The following is a 17,343-nucleotide window of genomic DNA, read 5'->3' as shown; positions in this document are numbered from 1 at the left end:
TTGACAGAGCAGATAATAGACTGTATATAAGGAAAGACTGTCAGGCATTACAAGCCTGAGGTTGAAGTTAATTATTACAATCCCTAAAGAGATTTTACAGTAGAGCTACAAAATCTGTAGCAGAATTACTTAGTGTTAAATGACATGCTCAGCAGCTGTACCTCAAAAAAAATACCCCAAAATCTCTACCTGTTGCCATGTGGAAGTCAGTGCTAAAGACTGGTGTTTAAGTTGTTTTACCTGTGGGGTTTGTTGTTACAATGGTAATCAGTCTCAAGTATAAGAAGAGAAAAGCAAAGAACACCTCAGAATGTGTCGGAAGGCCAGTTGGCCCATGAAGAAAATATCCCTTCTACTCCCTTCCAGCAGGCCAAGCCTAATACAAGAATGTTCTAGGATGTTGTAACTTCCGCAAGAAATAAAACCTAACGCAAAATAAGATACCATTTTAGCTAAAAGCTAACGGGCTGTAGAATGCAAAACGTTACAAGCTGTTTGCCTATAAACAAATACCAATTGTACATTTCATGTATAATTGCATGTATACCATTACACATGAACCCTGTAAAGTCAAAGTAGTAATCTCTAAGTTTCCTTTCCACAAAATGATAAATGTGCATATAACTAAAAAAACGTGTTTTTCGACTGCAATATTAACTGAATATCAGCATTTTAAAAGTTATAGTTATACCAGTAGAGATGGCATCGATATCAAGCTGATATCGGCCAAAATCTACTTTTGGATGCTCAACTTAAAGCTGCACTATATAAGATTTCTTCATTAAAAGTCTGAAATAATATTTTAAAAGTCAGAGCTGTTGGGTTGCATATTATGGGAGTTTTTCAAACCACATCATGCGTCTTTACATCTTGTCGTTACACACACAGGCTCATAAACATTGAGCCAGACCAATTTATACTGATGACACACTAAGTTTTGACTTTAAAGTTTTCTTTAAATACTTTTTCAACGGCTCGCAATCATCAGATGCATCCGCTTGGGGAAGGGGTCCGAAACACAACCAAAATTTCAATAGCCACGTTCCAAAGCCTAGGAAGACTGCATTTCTCGGCTGCTACGTCAAAGAAGGTTGTTCCAAAGTATACTTCATATACAGGCTAAAAATGCAGCCAATGCTTTGAGTGATTTCAAGGATGCAAATAAAGTAACGTTCCAGGCCTTCAGTTGCCCACAGTGCTCTGCGCACAAAACAAGGCCAAAGGGGAAAAGAAAACACAACACTACAAAAATGGCAGAAAACTAAGCCGTTGGAGCAGAGCTTGTTTTAAAATGTAAGTTATTCACATCTCTGAATTAGTCTTCATTGCATTATAAAGTGTAAAATGACTAATTAAAAAGTTCGTCCACATATCGTATTTTAATCAGACATATTTGTATATATGCAGTTTATCAAACTACATAAGCTTGTTGGCTTACTAGTTACTGTAGCAACAAATACAATGCAATGGGCTCTCACAAGTTTCTGGTGACGGCACCACACAGCCTTGTTAGGACTGTTCTATTTGGGTGACCAATAGGCTACTAAGGAGGAGTCTTCATAGGACAGTTTTCCCGAGGACGCACTCTACCTCGGCTGCAGCCTGGGCTTCGAAATGCAGCTAAAATGTTCTTCCACACATTGTGTGCAATTACACATTTCCAACAGAGAGGTCTCCAAATCCCCAAACCATATATAATATAGCTTTAAGTGAACAACTTTGATTAAAAATAGCTAATTTTAAGGCTTATTAGTTAAAGATAAAAATATTATATCGTTATCCGCCAACACTGATATCAGTATCGGAAATGCCATCTCTACTTGTTCGCACATGTTGCTAACTAGCTTGGTGTAGCAGCTTAAAAGCCACACATGTTAGAATGAAGTAGTATATGTTAGAACATACACATAAGTGACGCATCAAAGCATACTTCATACACCAGCCAGGAAGAGAAATTTCCCAATTACTTGTTAGGGAACAGGTAAAGGATGTGTCACCATGACTTATCTAAAAGCCAACACAGCTGGATGGCTTAAGAGTTAGTGAAGCTGCTTGCTAACTACTATGGCTGACAGGAATGCTTGACCTAGGAATGAATGCAGAATGTCAGATGATAATTCAATGGACAAAGCAGTGCGTACACTTCAACAAGATCTGACATGGGTGATATGGCAATTACTATTGTTATTGTGATGAATTACACATGCTTTTCTGAGTGCATTATGGGTATCGTTAGTACTTAAAAGAATACTGACCAACTGCATGTTTCATATAATTAATCCTGTTTAAGTGTATTTAGTTAAGTGCACTATTGTATTCATAGTTTTCTAATTACAATGCAAATTGTGTACTGTGAAAATTTCTTTGTGACATTTTTACTATACCATTCACCTCTAATCTGACACAAAATCATCGTAGAACATGGGACTTTTAATTCTGTTCACAACTTGGCCTGTGTGCAGTTCTAATTCTGTTAAGTTGGAGGTCGTTTTGTTGTGAGGTTTAGATTGTCAAATTTCTGATAACTATTAAAAATAGCGTTAGTGTTTTTTGTTAAAGTGATTTAGACTTTAAAAAAAAAAAACACAACACATTTTCACATCACATTTTCAACCCACATTCAACCCTCCTTCACTGTTACTGCGTGGAAGGCCTTGGTTCTGTCCCGGAGAAGCACCTCATTAAAAGTTCCACCTTGCGGCTAGGACGCCAGGAGTCTAACCGTGTACAGGAAGAGGCCTCCCAGGCCGGCAACAGCTACCACCGCGATGGCCCTGACGAACAGGAATTCCATGGAGTCCTCCAGCTTGGTGTGCAGTTTGAGGACCTGGCGGTGTGTGTCTTCGCGCGAGCCCGAGTTTTCGATCACGTGGCTAGCCAAACCACGCTTCTCGTTCAGGGGCATCTGCGCGGCAATGCGCTGCTCGGCCTCCTCCTGGCTCAAACCGTCCCTGTGCATCAGCCGAGCCAGCTGCGTGGTGGGATCACTGAGGCAGAGAGAGAGGGAGAGAGAGAGAGATAGGGAGAGAGAAAGAGAGAGAAAGAGAAGCAAAGAAAAAGAGATTTATGAGACTGCAATACACAAACTAACATGCTGAGAACAGCTTCATGCACAGGGTATGTTCAAGATGCCAGTAATAATGACTGCACTGTGAGAGGCGGTGCAGAAAGAAAAGTACTTACCAGTAGACAACCACTGTGTGATTTAAGAAGCGAGTAAGACGGCGCGTCTCAAACAGCAGAGGCACGTCCAGAACCACATACCGATAACCTTTTAGAAACAAAAAACGCACAGGCACGTGCACCCACACAAACAAGAAGCCAGATAAGTCATCACAGACAGAAGTATACAACTCTAATGTTTGAACAACATATCAGCTTTTGTATTACAATGCAATAGCCTACCAAAACATTATTTAGACAGCATTGATTTTACATTAAAAGGTGGGGTGATATCATTTTTACTACCGTTTTTCAAAGATTTTGTCCCACCCAAATCCACCATGTCAGTCATCTCTATGCGCAGCATGCTCCCGCATCAGTAAAAATCATCAAAAAAATTCAGTCTGGATTTCGGCTTCATCGTAGTACAGAGGCAGCACTGGTGAAAACTATAAACAATCTCTTATTCGCTGACCGTAGAAATGTATCTTTGCTGGTTCCGCTTGATCTTAGAGTGGTCTATTGTATCAAATCTTACTAGATAGGCTAGAAAACCTGGTAGAAGTAACAGGAATGGTTCATTCCTGATTCAGATCTTACCTGACTGGTCGCTATCAGTTTGTGAATGTAAACTAGCTCAATGACCTCAAAGTGCTTCTATGACATCTTGAATTTGTACACATCAGGGTAACTGAGCTACCTCCTCCTTCACAATGCTCATCTGTTAATATTAGATGAGTCTGTAGAGTAACTGAATCAAGGCATTCTTTTGAACTAAGAGAAAGCAGTCCAGCCAGGACAACTTTACTATTTACATACAGACGCTAGCTGACTTTATGCTCTTACTGCTTACTCTCCTGCACTCTCCCTCTTCTTCCCCCTCCCCTAAATTGAGCTATATTCACGCACCGTTCAAATTCAAAGCACCTTGTGTTTTCTAAACAGATTCATAAAAATACTCAACGTTCTCTAAACTGTTCAAATATAAGGTATGTGCGAAACACTGAATAATCCTTTCTTAGCAACAATAGGACCGTGTCTTTTGGGTGTTTTTGAATGCACATATTAAATCTCCCAAGACATACTTTAATGATTAGACAAGAAGACCTGAACTACGTGGCTATAAAAACTGTAAAACCTTGAATACAAAAATAACATAAGTTATTCATTAAAATTGAAGAGAGAAACACATAGGAAGACATTCTTAACTTTCAATGCATGACCGCTCATTTACAACACTTCTGCACCAAGGTAGCTCATTTATCCTATCATTAAACTGTATAACATCTGAGTAAAAAACTGCAAAACATGAGTTAATGGAACTGAGCTGAACAGCTAAAGCAGATGTTTAAGAAATGTGTTTTGGCCTATTTACCCACTTTCTGCTAAACTAAAACTTCAACGAATGCTGGACTGACTGAAAGTAGAACTACAGTCATATTAAAGAGTTTAGGAGCCCCTGGTCAAATGACATGTTTTGTTAATTTTCTAATCACATTAATATTTCAAGTCAAAAAAGTGTGTTAACTAACTTTTACTACAACAACAAAACATGTCATTTGACCGGGGTGTTCAAACATTTGCATATAACTGCATCATGATTATTCAAATCTGATTACATGAATAAAAAATAAATAAATCATGGATTACTATTTGCATGATAATGCATATTTCATCATACTGGTCATTTGTTACAGTAAGAAACAGGTATTTCGGGTGTAATTATACATGCTTTCTAGTTTTTTTCCCCCAAATAAAAAGGTGCATGCTTTGTTCTTTTTCAGTCCATCAAAGTAATTAATAATTAAATGATCTATCAATATAATCAGTAGTGACAGTCCTAATTGAAATCAATCAAAAATACACTGTAGTGCCATTTAACATACACTGCCCAGTAACAAGGGTAATTACAACAAGAGGATAAAAAAAAATGGGTGGTCTTCTAGTTCTGCAGTTTTTGCAAAGAAAAAGTTTTGTATTTAATATGTTACTGCAAAAAGAACAAGAAGACAGGTGCTTTTATTAAAAACATTGACAATCCAGGTGTCTCCAGACTTTTGACCGGCTGTGTAAATACAGGCAGTGTTTTGAGTGCTGTGATTGGAGCACCCGGGGCAAAGTCAGCGGTTTGCTAGTGATTTGCTCAGCGGTTTTTCGCTCAGAGGAGGTGCGTTGGAGAGCGTAGGGTGGGGGAAGAGTTTCCAAAGGTTAGCCATCCGGCTACTTTAAGGGAGCTGTAAATCATTGCTTATGACAGAGCTAGAAAAAGACCTGCTGTACTATTTTCCCTTTGGTTATCCAGGCTAAATTGATTGTGACATTCATATAGAGATGTTTTTAGACAAAGCTAAAAGCTATGTGATTGGACCATGCGGAACACACACAGTCCCAGATGCCAGAAGGCTCGTCACATGAGACAATAGTGTATGATTGTGCAAGATTAAGTCACCCCTAATGATGGTATGAAATGATTAAGAATGATAAAATAGTGTCCATTTCAGAGAATTCTTAACATTTTTTTTTTTTTTACTCCTTCACTCTGCTTTACATTTATGTAAAGTTCTGTACATTTACATGAAGGCAATCAACTATAGCAATACCTATTGGTTTAGCCCTCAGACTACACAAAATATAATGATATCAGCAGACAAAATTAAACGGCAGCTTGAATGAATCACAGTATATTATATTAGAGCTTTTAGAGATAAAAAACAAACTCAATGAAACTCAATAAAAGAGATTCAGTTCTTTTAGTGGCAAAAAAAATTACTCTGCACTCACATGACTCCCAAAGTTCCTCAGCAATCCCTTCTTTCAAGTGACAACTTTAAGTCTTCTTATTTGTCATTTAGTTTTTGTGTGCCATTAAAACAGTCGACATGAAAGCAATAAACAAAATGGAAAGTAGCGGCAAAGCCTTTCACAAACATGGCTGATCAAACATCCACACTGGCTCCAGAACAGTGACATCTTTACATGTGTTTCCTAACCCTTCACTTATTTAATGTTAATTTTCCTTTTATATGTTTTCTGGTAGACAACAGAGTCTGTCTCTACATGACTCTGTATGAGTGTCACTCTTGTGTCTGTTTTAGAGCTTGTCTAATATGAACAGTGCCAACAATAGTAACACCAATTTCAACGAAAAATTCCAATATCAGCAGCATATAATTTTATATAGTCAAAAATTAAACAAACTCCAACAGTTTTAGTTAGTGCTGGCAGGAAAACAGACATTGACCAACTGATTAGATTTTTGTTAACTGTCAACTATGATTATCAGCTCAGTTCTTAAACAGTAGTCGTGAAAGACAAATACTGTAGCACATGGGACAGGAGCTATCCAGCATTCTTAGTGGCTTTGTTGGGTCCTGTTTATTAGATTCTATTATTATCTTAAAGATTATTTAAAAATACATGTTAATTTAATGTAAAGGTTAGGTATGTTTTTTTTACATATATATATTTTGGTTGTTTTACCAATGATGGTGTTTACCAGTTCAGCAGGGATTCAGCAGTAAAAACAATAATTTTCTTTTAATTCATTTTCAATATCAAGACTAACATCCTAAAACCAGTACTAATACTAATACTTTTAAAAGTCTTCTTGTCCAAAGCAAAAACAGCTCATGTGGACATCAAATTTAGGAAACTGGGGTGAAATTACTTGACGACCAGCCTTTATTCACTCCAACTGAGGTGGCTGTCTATTCCCATGTGTGACCAAATTACCAAAAAGTTATGCTGCTTTAAAAAAACAAAAAAAAAAACAAAAAAAAACACACAAAAAAAGTACACATATGCATCAAGAATAAGGGTATTTTGGTTATAGTGTACACACTAATACCATTATTACATAGTGAATAGACTTTGATTAGTGTAAAAACAGATATCATCCATATTACTCTAGTTTCCATTCTGCAGTACTTAGTACTGAAATAGCTGTTTGTCTATAAGCTGTTTTTATATATGTTTCTAAAAGTTTTACTATGTAAAAATTTGTACTGCACATTGTTCTTTGCAAATTGCTATGTTGACGAATTGCGAGAATCATGATCATAGTTCTAAGCAAAAAGCACCACACAACACTACTCTCACAACAAACAGCGATGCGATCTGACCCTCACATTCTGTTGTCTAGGCTACACAAATGAGAGAGTTAAACAACCAGTAGAAAATCCTTATCTTCTACTGAACAAGTCAGGTGCTGATTAGAAGTTTTACTGGATGCATTTCGATCGCACTGTATGTGATTAACATCATTACACCTACAGAATACTGATGAATTTTCACAGTTTAACTGCTTATCTTGGTTTCAGCGGTTGCTAAAAAGAAAAAGAAAAAAAGAGCCAACACGCTCACAAGGGACACATCACAGCTGATCAGGCCCAAGTCTGTGTGTGTGTTCAAAGCAGACAGACTAAGAGGAACTACGTTGGTAAGAGCATTTCTTCTATGTGCTCTATTCTCAAATGAGCACGAGTAAAACAGCAAAGGAGTGAGACAGTGATTGTGTGTATGTCCCAACCACAGCTGTTTCTGATTTGAGCATCTGCCTCTGTGTGAATGAGAGACACAGTGGAAAAGTAAGTGTAAGCGAGCGAGTTCATACCTCTGATGAAGTAGAGCAGGATCTGTTTCAGCATGGCTTTGTGGATCTCCGGGTGTGTGATGGAGTTCAGCAGCCTGCGTTTCTCTGGGCTAGAGAAGATGATATGTCCCAGCTTCTGTCTGTCTATCTCCCCGTTCTCCAGCAGCACCTCCTGCCCAAAGTGCTGCACCACCAGCCTGTATGCAGGGCTGTGTGGCTCCACAACTGTCTCACACACAACCAAACAAACACTCATGGATTCTAAAGGCTACGATATGATTTTATCACTCAAACCAACATTTATCACTCCATAATACAAGAACATTAACACCTTAAGTTGATACCAATAGTTTTTATTTAAAACTACTAAGCTGTAACACAAGCTGTTTTTAATTGAAGCAAGTCGCTTACAAAACCTACACTATGGGTGTTTTCACATATAGTTCTTTTTAAAAGGACCAAACTGTTAAAGTAAACCTGAAAGGGTGCAAATGACCGCAGTGCTTTTTGTGTTCACAATGTAAGCAAACTAGAGCGGATTCGGTTTTCTTTCTGATCCTTTTTTGCAGTGATGAGATCTCAGACCAGTTCTTGTTCACACCCAAACACATCAGATCCCTTTCATGACACTCACAGTATGCAACGCACTCTGAAGTTCAGTATGATCCATTGCTGTCAGTGTTAGTCTACAGAGACTGCATGGCTATGTGTTTGATTTTGTACACCTGTTAGAAAAGGGTGTGGCTGGAAGGAAGTTCACATACTTTTGGTCATATAGTGTAAATCTGTGTTTTCTTTCAAACAAGGCTTATCTTGTTCATATGGGCACACAATATACATGTACCAGGCCCTATGAGTACTTTTTTTGTGTTGAAATATGCCCAGTATTGTACTGTATGTACTGGGCCAAAATTCTCCCTTTCTCCACCATATAAAAGCTTGGTAATGTTTTACTAAGCCACAGACACAGCCTACAACCCCACCTACATATGCAGAGCCTGTTTCACTCATTTCTCCCTGCTCTCCAGCTTTGCCCATACAATTGTGTTTAGTTCTGCTTCACAGTCATAGTACATTAGGAGTGTTGGACTGAAGGCTGTCAATCAAACATGCTCAACAGATTTTTAGGACCACGCCCAGACAGTTCTCAGACTGGTCTGTCAGTATCAGCAGCCTATTAGAAGTGTTTTAGCTAGTTTTAAGATGAGCATTTCAAAGTAGGCATATTCACAGTCATGCTCAAACTACTCCAACACCACTACCTCACAAGAAGAAAAACACAGCCAACATCACATGACGCAATGTGACTTTGCGCTGTTTCAGGCTAGATTTGTCACAAGATCTGATTTTTTCCCCCTCTGATAGCCTGTCCAGGACTTTCTTCTGATACTGGATCAGTGCCATCTCTACTGTCAATCTGATTTTGATGGACTTGGTTGTAAACTGAAACAGAAATCTATGTATCCATTGATCATATATAAAGTATGTGAACACTTCTAATTATTAAGCTCAAGTGTTTCAGCCACACCCTTTGCTAACAGGTGTACTAAGGATCAATGATATTGTTATTATCCCAATTTGTTGTACAGTCAGCCGGATCCACCCAAAAACATCAGACAAACAATAATAAATAACCTCACAGGCTGCCGAGTGCTCACTACAGAGATCTAAACTGCCTCTAAAGAATCATCAGCACAGGATCTGTGCATTAGGAGCTTCATAAAATGGGTTTCCGTGGCTGAGCAGAAGCCTAACACATAAACCTAACATCACTATGCGCAATGCCAAGTGTCGACTGGAGTGGTTTAAGGTAAGCCGCCGCTGGAAACATGTTCTCTAGAGTAATGAAACAAGCTTCACCATCTGGCAGCCTGATAGGCAAATCTGTGTTTGACTGATGCCAGGAGAATGCTACCTACTGGAGTACCGATTGCCAAAAGTAACGTTTGCTAGAGGAGTGATAATGGTCTAGGGCTGGGGGGCAACTCCATATTAATGACCATGGTTTTAGAATGGGATGTCCAGTAAGCTCAGATAGGTGTGATCAGCTGTGATTAATGAGAGGAATCACACACTGCTGTATTGTTGTAATGCTAGAAATACTGCCGATATCAAATCATTGCCAAATAAAACTTGTGCTATGGCAAAGCACACTCAGGCATTTAACTTTGATTACTGAAATAAGAACAGATTATTCTTATCATCTCCTTAAAAAAATAATAGGTCAAGTCTCAACACACATTACATGTAATGGTTCTGACATGAAGGCTCTTTTACCTTTCCTGGCCACCACATCAGCGTCGATGACAGGGCACCCGAGTTCTCTCAGCTGAGAGGAGACAGTGCTCTTCCCTGAGGCTATCCCTCCCGTGAGCCCCACCAGAAACATGCTGAAAGAAAGGCAAAAACATACATACATGGAACTAGTCCAGTGGTTCTGAATTCTGGCCCTGGAGTACCACTTCTCTGACTATTGTAGTGTTTTCCTGCTTTAACACATCTAGTTCACCTCAGGAATGGCTTGTTAAATCATTCATTAGCTGCAGCAGGTGTGTTGGGATGAGGGGAAACTCTAAAGCAGCGGCCAGCACTCCTCCTGGAAATCTACTTTCCTAAAGAGTTTAGTTCAAAGCTGCATTTAACACAGCCCCTTTACCTACCACTAGTGCATCTGATCAAGCCAATCAGGGATTTCTGGAGAATTTAATTAGCTGGAACACGTGTGTCACATTGTGGTTAGAACTGGACTCAGCAGGAAGAAAGATCTCCAGGACCAAGGCTGGTGGCCACAGCTCAAAAATGTGCAGACTATGTACTCCAGAACCAGGACTGAGAACCATTGCATTGACCAAGTCAAGTCCATCTCCAACAGCCTCTACAAAACACAGATGACTGACGCCCTCTGGCGGCTGCTAGGCAAACTACATGCCACATTAAATCGTGGTGGACTCAAATAAGCTATATTTTTACATTTTATACCTATATTTTGAGTCTTAACTACACACAGTAGCTAGCTACACGAGACAGGAGTAGACAATTAAGATAAACACGAATAAGTATCAAAAGTGAGCAAAAATGTTGCTAAAATCTTGTTTTACGACAGACTTGCTCTTCACCTGACTAACTTAACGTTAACGTTACTTTGTGTGTAGTCGAGCTAGGCAGGCAGCGCGCGAAACTGCACTTTAAGCTACTGTTTAGGCCACACGAAGGCAGAAAATGTATGTTTCGTTCGGTGAGGAGCTTCGAAATGTCTTCAAACATATGACAGCTCGTTTTAGCCTTAGCCAACTTACTAAACGACGTTGCTGTTGACCTGCTTTAAAACGGGGACGACCTTCTCCCTCCCGTAGCCCGAGTGTGTCTCACGGACTGCAGACAGCGGCCACCATGAAGTCACACGGGTGAACAAAAGGAATTCCTGTAATAGTTTCAGCACATTGTTTCACATATTTAAATATAAAGGTGTTTATAAGCCTACAAATGAGGCTGACAAGGAACTACAACACAGAAGCCTGTTTGAGCCAGCAGTTAAGGGATTACTGCTGACACGTTGCTGCCTCACGGCGGATTGGAGAGTCATGACAACATCTGACAGAAGAAAAATGAAAAAAGAAACGGGTTTCTGTGATTTTGTGACCAGCACTGTTAACAAAGTCTCCCTCTGTGAATGACAGACGTTCATAACTACTCTTTTACTCTGTTACATCTAGGCAGGGTTGGCGTTATGGCAAAAACATATCACTAGAAGACTTTTTTACAATTTCCAGTATAGATAATGTTTTTCGTTTCGCTGATGTGTCATAAGTTGGAAAAGACAAAATATAGAACATTCTTTTGACTAAAGAACCATATTTTTAAAGAGGGTACTGCAATTCATTAAAACAGGATTGATTATGCTGTCTTTGTAATGAACCATGCAGTTTCTTTAAAGAGCTCATATTGTGGAAAACTGCTTCAAAACATCATTCACTTCTCAGTCTATACAGTCCATAAATGCAAATTAAGTTACAAAAACAGCCTTGTTTTGAATTCACTGTTTCTGTGATGTCACAAAAAAGATCACGCTTACATATAAACCTGTTCAGCCTACAGAAGTTTAATTCTGCCCATTTACACTGAAGTTAGAAGGAGCGTTTTAGCCTGGACTGCTTTTCCAACACACACAAAAGTCATAAGTGAACCTCAGGGAGAAAAATACAAGAAAGTACTAGAAACATGCAGGATATGAACCCTTTAATTACTGATGATATCCATAGTGTTCTGTAGTCTGTCTTAGTTAAAGGCTTGTTCAGATTCCTGTGTGTTAGGTTGTTAATGGGAGTTTCGGTGGAAGTGGCATTAACTTTTAGGATGTGACTTTGTGGTTCTGTTCCTTTAGACCAAACATCTTAAAAAAAACTCAATGTTATTTGTTCTAATGTTTTAAACTTTATGCTTTAGGAGCTATATAGTCTGTTTATGAAAAATGAATTTAAAACAATTTAAGATTCGAGTTGCTGTTTTGCCTGGACAGGATAAGAGACATATTTACCTGCCACAATCAAAAGTACTACTGTTGCCAACATGAATAATTCATGTTTTAGTTCTTTCAGCTTTAACAAAAAAAGAAGAAGAAGGAGGAGGAGAGGTGTGAGGAGAACAGAGAGAGGAGAGCAAGGACAGAAGGACAGAAAGATAAAAGGTGGAAGAATAGAACAGAAGGGTAATGTGGTTTCAGAAGCTGAATATGAAGCTCCATTTTGAATGCACCTGTGAATATTAAGCTAAGAAAGAAAACCAAGTGGGATTTCCTGAGTAAAACCTGCTTATTCCAACCCCTGACGATAACAAGGCCCACCTCTAGTTCCATCTACAGTTCTGCTGGATTCACACTTTTCTGTGTATTTTCAATCAGTACTTCACTACATGTTGGTGAAGCTAAGAATGGTTTTATGGTAATTCTACACTCCTCTGCTGAGATACATGACTGCTCAATGGATGTGAATGAAGCATTACAGCATTCTGGCTTTCTATTCTATTAAAATGATTTATCACTGTCTTTTAGCAAATTACTTGCCTTCAGGCACTTTAAACTCAATCTTAGTCCAAATCATGCCAAGTTACATGTCATCATCTGAGTTTCAGCTAGATCTTCAGCTCATTTAAAGATGGTAAGATTAACTGAGTATTTCCAGCAGTTCTCAAGTACCTGTCATATCACTGTTGAATAACTCATGCTTATTTAAAGAGCCAATATCACAGAATAACTAATTATTTATTGGGTTCCAAAACATACCATTCTCTCCCCAGTCCATACAGTCCACATAAGGAAATAAGGTTGCAAAAACAGCCCTTTTTAAATCCATTGTTTGTGTGATGTCACAAAAACCAACACACGTCCCTGTCTACCTATTCAGCCTACAGCCTTTAGCTCTGCCTGTTTCATATTGAAGTTCTAAGGAGTGTTTCAGCTCTGAGTGCTTTTCTGAAAGTGGCCCAGTACAGGGCAGCCAATCAGAACAGAGCTCATCTTCTAGCAATCTTAAAGGCACAGTACCAAAAACAGCCTGTTTCATTTTAAGGGATAGAGAAAGTTTGGAGAACGGTCATGTAAAAATGAATTATGAATGTGAACCACACATAACTTATCTCTTCTTAACACATAATGTTAAGAAGGGATAAGAAGGAGGGAAAATAAAAAACAGGTAAAAATTTAGGATATGGGCCCTTTAATATTTCAAAGCAGTCCCTTAATTTGCTTTGACATAAGCAGCACACACTTTTCAGTGCACTTGAACAAGAAAATACCACGTCAAACAAAGTGTATAATCAATATGTAAACAAGTTTATTTTCATTTGGAAGAAGGTTCACAATCAAATTGATCTTTTATGTGCAACCAATTTCATGGCCTTTTATAATGAAATGATCAACACAGAATGCTTTCGAGTGTTGGCTTCTTTGTTACTGAGACAGCTCGTGTAAATGAAAACAAAAAACATCAACTGCCTCGAGCGAATAGACTTTACTCCACCGAAACTAGACTGAACCAATTCAAGAACAACCTAGTCAACAGATCCAGAATGTGCACAATTGGTTGAAAATTGTTGAACTCACTCCAGAATAAAGAGAGAACTATTTACACAAACATAATGGTTTCTCAGAGCACTTGTAACCACATCACATTATTAATATACATTGACAAAGGCTTACTGATATATTATCTATGGATAGTTAGTAGCAATGAGAGAGAGAATGGCTTTGATTTAGAGAGAGCACCATTGCTCATAGAATCATTCACACACTCCATACTCGGGAAGAGTAAGTAAACATTACGGAGGATTAAGTGCATGCTCAGACTGACTAAAGAAACCTGTGGTGTGTCTCAAATCAACCCCTTACAGTTAATCCAACAGGGTATTCAGACATTTTGTACCGGGTCCCAATGTACACCAAAAAATGTTTTTTCAAGGATTTTTTTTGTAAAACAAATGGTTCTATATGGAACCATTAACACTCAGAGAACCCTCTGCATGATTAAAGCATTCTTCAGATTGATGGAGAATATGCTGTTGATGGGTCTATACAGAACCTTTTTGGAAAGGGTTCTATAGCACCAAAAAGGTTCTTCTATTGTTATGATGTCAAGCCTGTAACAATAAAAAACATGTAAAACTCTCCATCAATTTAAAGAACTCTTTATTAACCCTAATTATTTCATTTGTCAGTCAAAATTATCTAAATTAGAGACTTGCTCTACCACACACTTAAAAAAGATGGTTCTTTAAGGGTTCTTTACCTCGACAGTAGGACCCCTAAAGACATGTACCTCAAAATATCAGGGAATAAATATGTGCCCTAACCAATCTACAGTATCTAAGGATACATTTCAAATCAAACAAATCACCAACAAAAAAATACTTTAAGATGGGATTCATGTTACCATCCAGTCTAACATAAGTTATCACTAGAACTCTAAAATGTTACAGTATGTAATATGCAGTCAGCCTTTTGTTGACCGTTTTGTTACCGTTGGTCATTTGCTATATATTTGCTAGTGTCTGTCTAGGCAGCCAGTCAGTTATCTGTTAGCTTACTGCTGCTAACAAAGTCAGTTGTGTAGTTTATGCACACTTCAGATTCATAAATATTTGGACATTCACCTGATTTGGATGTGAATACCCTCAAATTAAAGCTGCAAGTCTGTCTTTGAGCTTATTATTTAACTCCATTACATCAATATACTGTGTTGACAACTAAAAAAGTCCACGAATAAATATGGACCTGAGTGTAAGTGTATGTCATTGTTCAGGCAAATCCAGTAAAGACTGTACTTTATGACCTAATCAGGTCACTCACTTTCATTCTGTATGAAGTAATTCGATTAGCAGGGAACTAGGAGTTGATTTGAGACACAACCCTAGAACCACAATTGGAGTTCTAGAATTTGTTGTAGATTATAAGAATTCTAGAACATTGGTTCTCACTGCCTTGAATCAAGCCATACTGAGAGAACAGCTGAAGCAAACAGTGCTTCTTTGCTCATTTTATGAAATGGCTTTCTTACTTTGGAGCCTGGAAGAAAGACTGAGGCCCTGTCAAAGTGAACTTGCAGACTACTACTTTGTTTAACAAAAAAATCAATAAATTAATTAAAAAACATAAAAACAAATGAACAATGTGACACTACACTGGTGTTCCACTGGTGCAAATGAGTGGTCTTTTGTGCTAATGCTGCAGACAATGCCATCAACATGCCAGTAGGCCTAATAGCGACATGTCTAGGTTGTGATTGACATCTGTTATTCAGCATGGGCACTTCAGTGTCTTTGTGTAGTTTTGCAATCAGCTGTTACATGGTGACTGATGTTGGTGTCATACAGTGAAACCACACCTGTATTGCCCAGTAATTGGTTCTAAGGCGGCTTACTATATCACCTGCTTAAAAGTAGGCCTACCCATTTAAAGCAGGCCACACGTTTTCACAAGGATAAGTGATCTACAGTTGACAAGAAAAAGGTAAAGGAATGATTATAAAATCAGTGACAGGGTATAATAAATGTAATGAAAAGTAAAAAGCTGATTTGGGGTGGGGTAAGCTGTTAAAAATAGGAAAATGATAAACCTACCAAAATTATGCACACCACTAAAAAAGGCAAGTGTACATGTATTATCATACTGTAGTAGGAATGTTACATGTGGGCGATGGATACAAATTCAAAAATCTCAGCACCAAGACATAGTACTTAATATTTAGAGTAAAATAGAGAGTAAAAGGATGTCAAACATCCTCATAAAATGGAAATAGAAAACACTGGCAGCTAACTGTTAACAGCTACCAGTAAACAGAGAGTAGCTAACAGCACCAAATGTTTCCTGATTGCTAATCAGGGAAACAGTGGTGTTACTCAGGTTCTCCTGGAGCAGGCCAGGGTCGTTTTAGGTAAGCCCATCTCATTTCTGCATCATCAAATGCTCTTGGCCCAGTTATAAGTGAACATGCTCAATATTGGCCGGGGCCTATTTTCCCAAATGCAACGTTTCAAATGGCAGAATGTGAATCACCCTCTGTACCAGATGAAGCGATCTCCTGCTTTTACACTTTTATCAGAAACCGGGCTGAATTTTAATCACCAGTCATAAAACAAACCGTTATCCTACTCTATGTATCTCATGCACATATATGCTATCATACATATACACAGAATCCCAACATTTTGGAGGGGAACTCTACATCCAAATTTGTGTTAATGGAGGAGTTTAGGACAGATATAAGATTAACAAGGAATCACATCAGGGTAAGCAACCATACATTCATCTCCACTGTTCAAAACAGTCATTCCAAGAGATCCCTTGGGCTTGAAGAAAAAGTAACTGACAAAGAATCAGTTGTTTCCAAAACTTCACCAACTTAAATGTTACTTAAAAAAAAAAAGAATACAACTGTTTTCAGGTCTGTATTTCCTGTCAAATACCATTATGTAGGAAAGTCCTCAACAGGATGTAGGTCAGTTAGAAAAGGATGGCTTCAACACATAAATCACAGTTACAATGGCTCACACATAAAATATAGATGTTCAGTACAGTTGTTCACTTATCAAATAAACTACAAAACAATATAAAGTCTAGGTCATTAACATAATTAAGTGCTGTCATTTGGAATGTTTGTAACGGAATGTTCAGATTTATATTTTTATACTGTACTTCATACTTACTGTTTCCTGTACAATGTAACACATGTATGTTGAAGAATATATTAATCTATTGCCACCAAAACTTTGATACCACGGTTAATAAAAAAACAAGGTATGATTAAAGAAATACCTACTGTTTCCTGTTGGTATTGGGATGCTGTGTACATGTATATAAAAATGTGGTTGTCTGGGATAAGAAAAGAGGTGAGAAGTTTTTTGGTACAGAGGAATACTGCATTAGAACATCAGGGGGTGGCTTGTGAAAACTCAGCATCCAGTTCCTTTGTAGAAACTCGTCGCTCAACGGCAACATCTAGCCTTCTTTTCCAAGATCAGTTTATGAACGTGTCATCTTGGTCTGTTGCTCTAAGCCACTTTGATCAGGAGTATGAATGAAGAAGCTGTTTTATTCTCTG

General features: G+C 38.2%; 1 protein-coding gene across 1 annotated transcript; it reads right to left on the bottom strand.

Annotated features, from left to right (window-relative positions):
* Window positions 1–1,232: 1,232 nt before the first annotated feature.
* On the bottom strand, window positions 1,233–11,292 carry dcakd (dephospho-CoA kinase domain containing). The gene is made up of 5 exons (XM_036591522.1): window positions 11,050–11,292; window positions 10,031–10,143; window positions 7,775–7,978; window positions 3,184–3,271; window positions 1,233–2,987 (listed from the first exon to the last, which is right to left on the bottom strand). The coding sequence occupies exons 2-5, from the start codon at window positions 10,140–10,142 to the stop codon at window positions 2,702–2,704; spliced, it is 690 nt and encodes a 229-aa protein (XP_036447415.1). The 5' UTR covers window position 10,143; window positions 11,050–11,292; the 3' UTR covers window positions 1,233–2,701.
* Window positions 11,293–17,343: the final 6,051 nt, after the last annotated feature.

The sequence above is a fragment of the Colossoma macropomum genome, unplaced genomic scaffold (assembly GCF_904425465.1).
Source record: "Colossoma macropomum unplaced genomic scaffold, Colossoma_macropomum, whole genome shotgun sequence".
NCBI lineage: Eukaryota > Metazoa > Chordata > Actinopteri > Characiformes > Serrasalmidae > Colossoma > Colossoma macropomum.
This window is presented reverse-complemented; position numbering and strand designations above follow the sequence as displayed.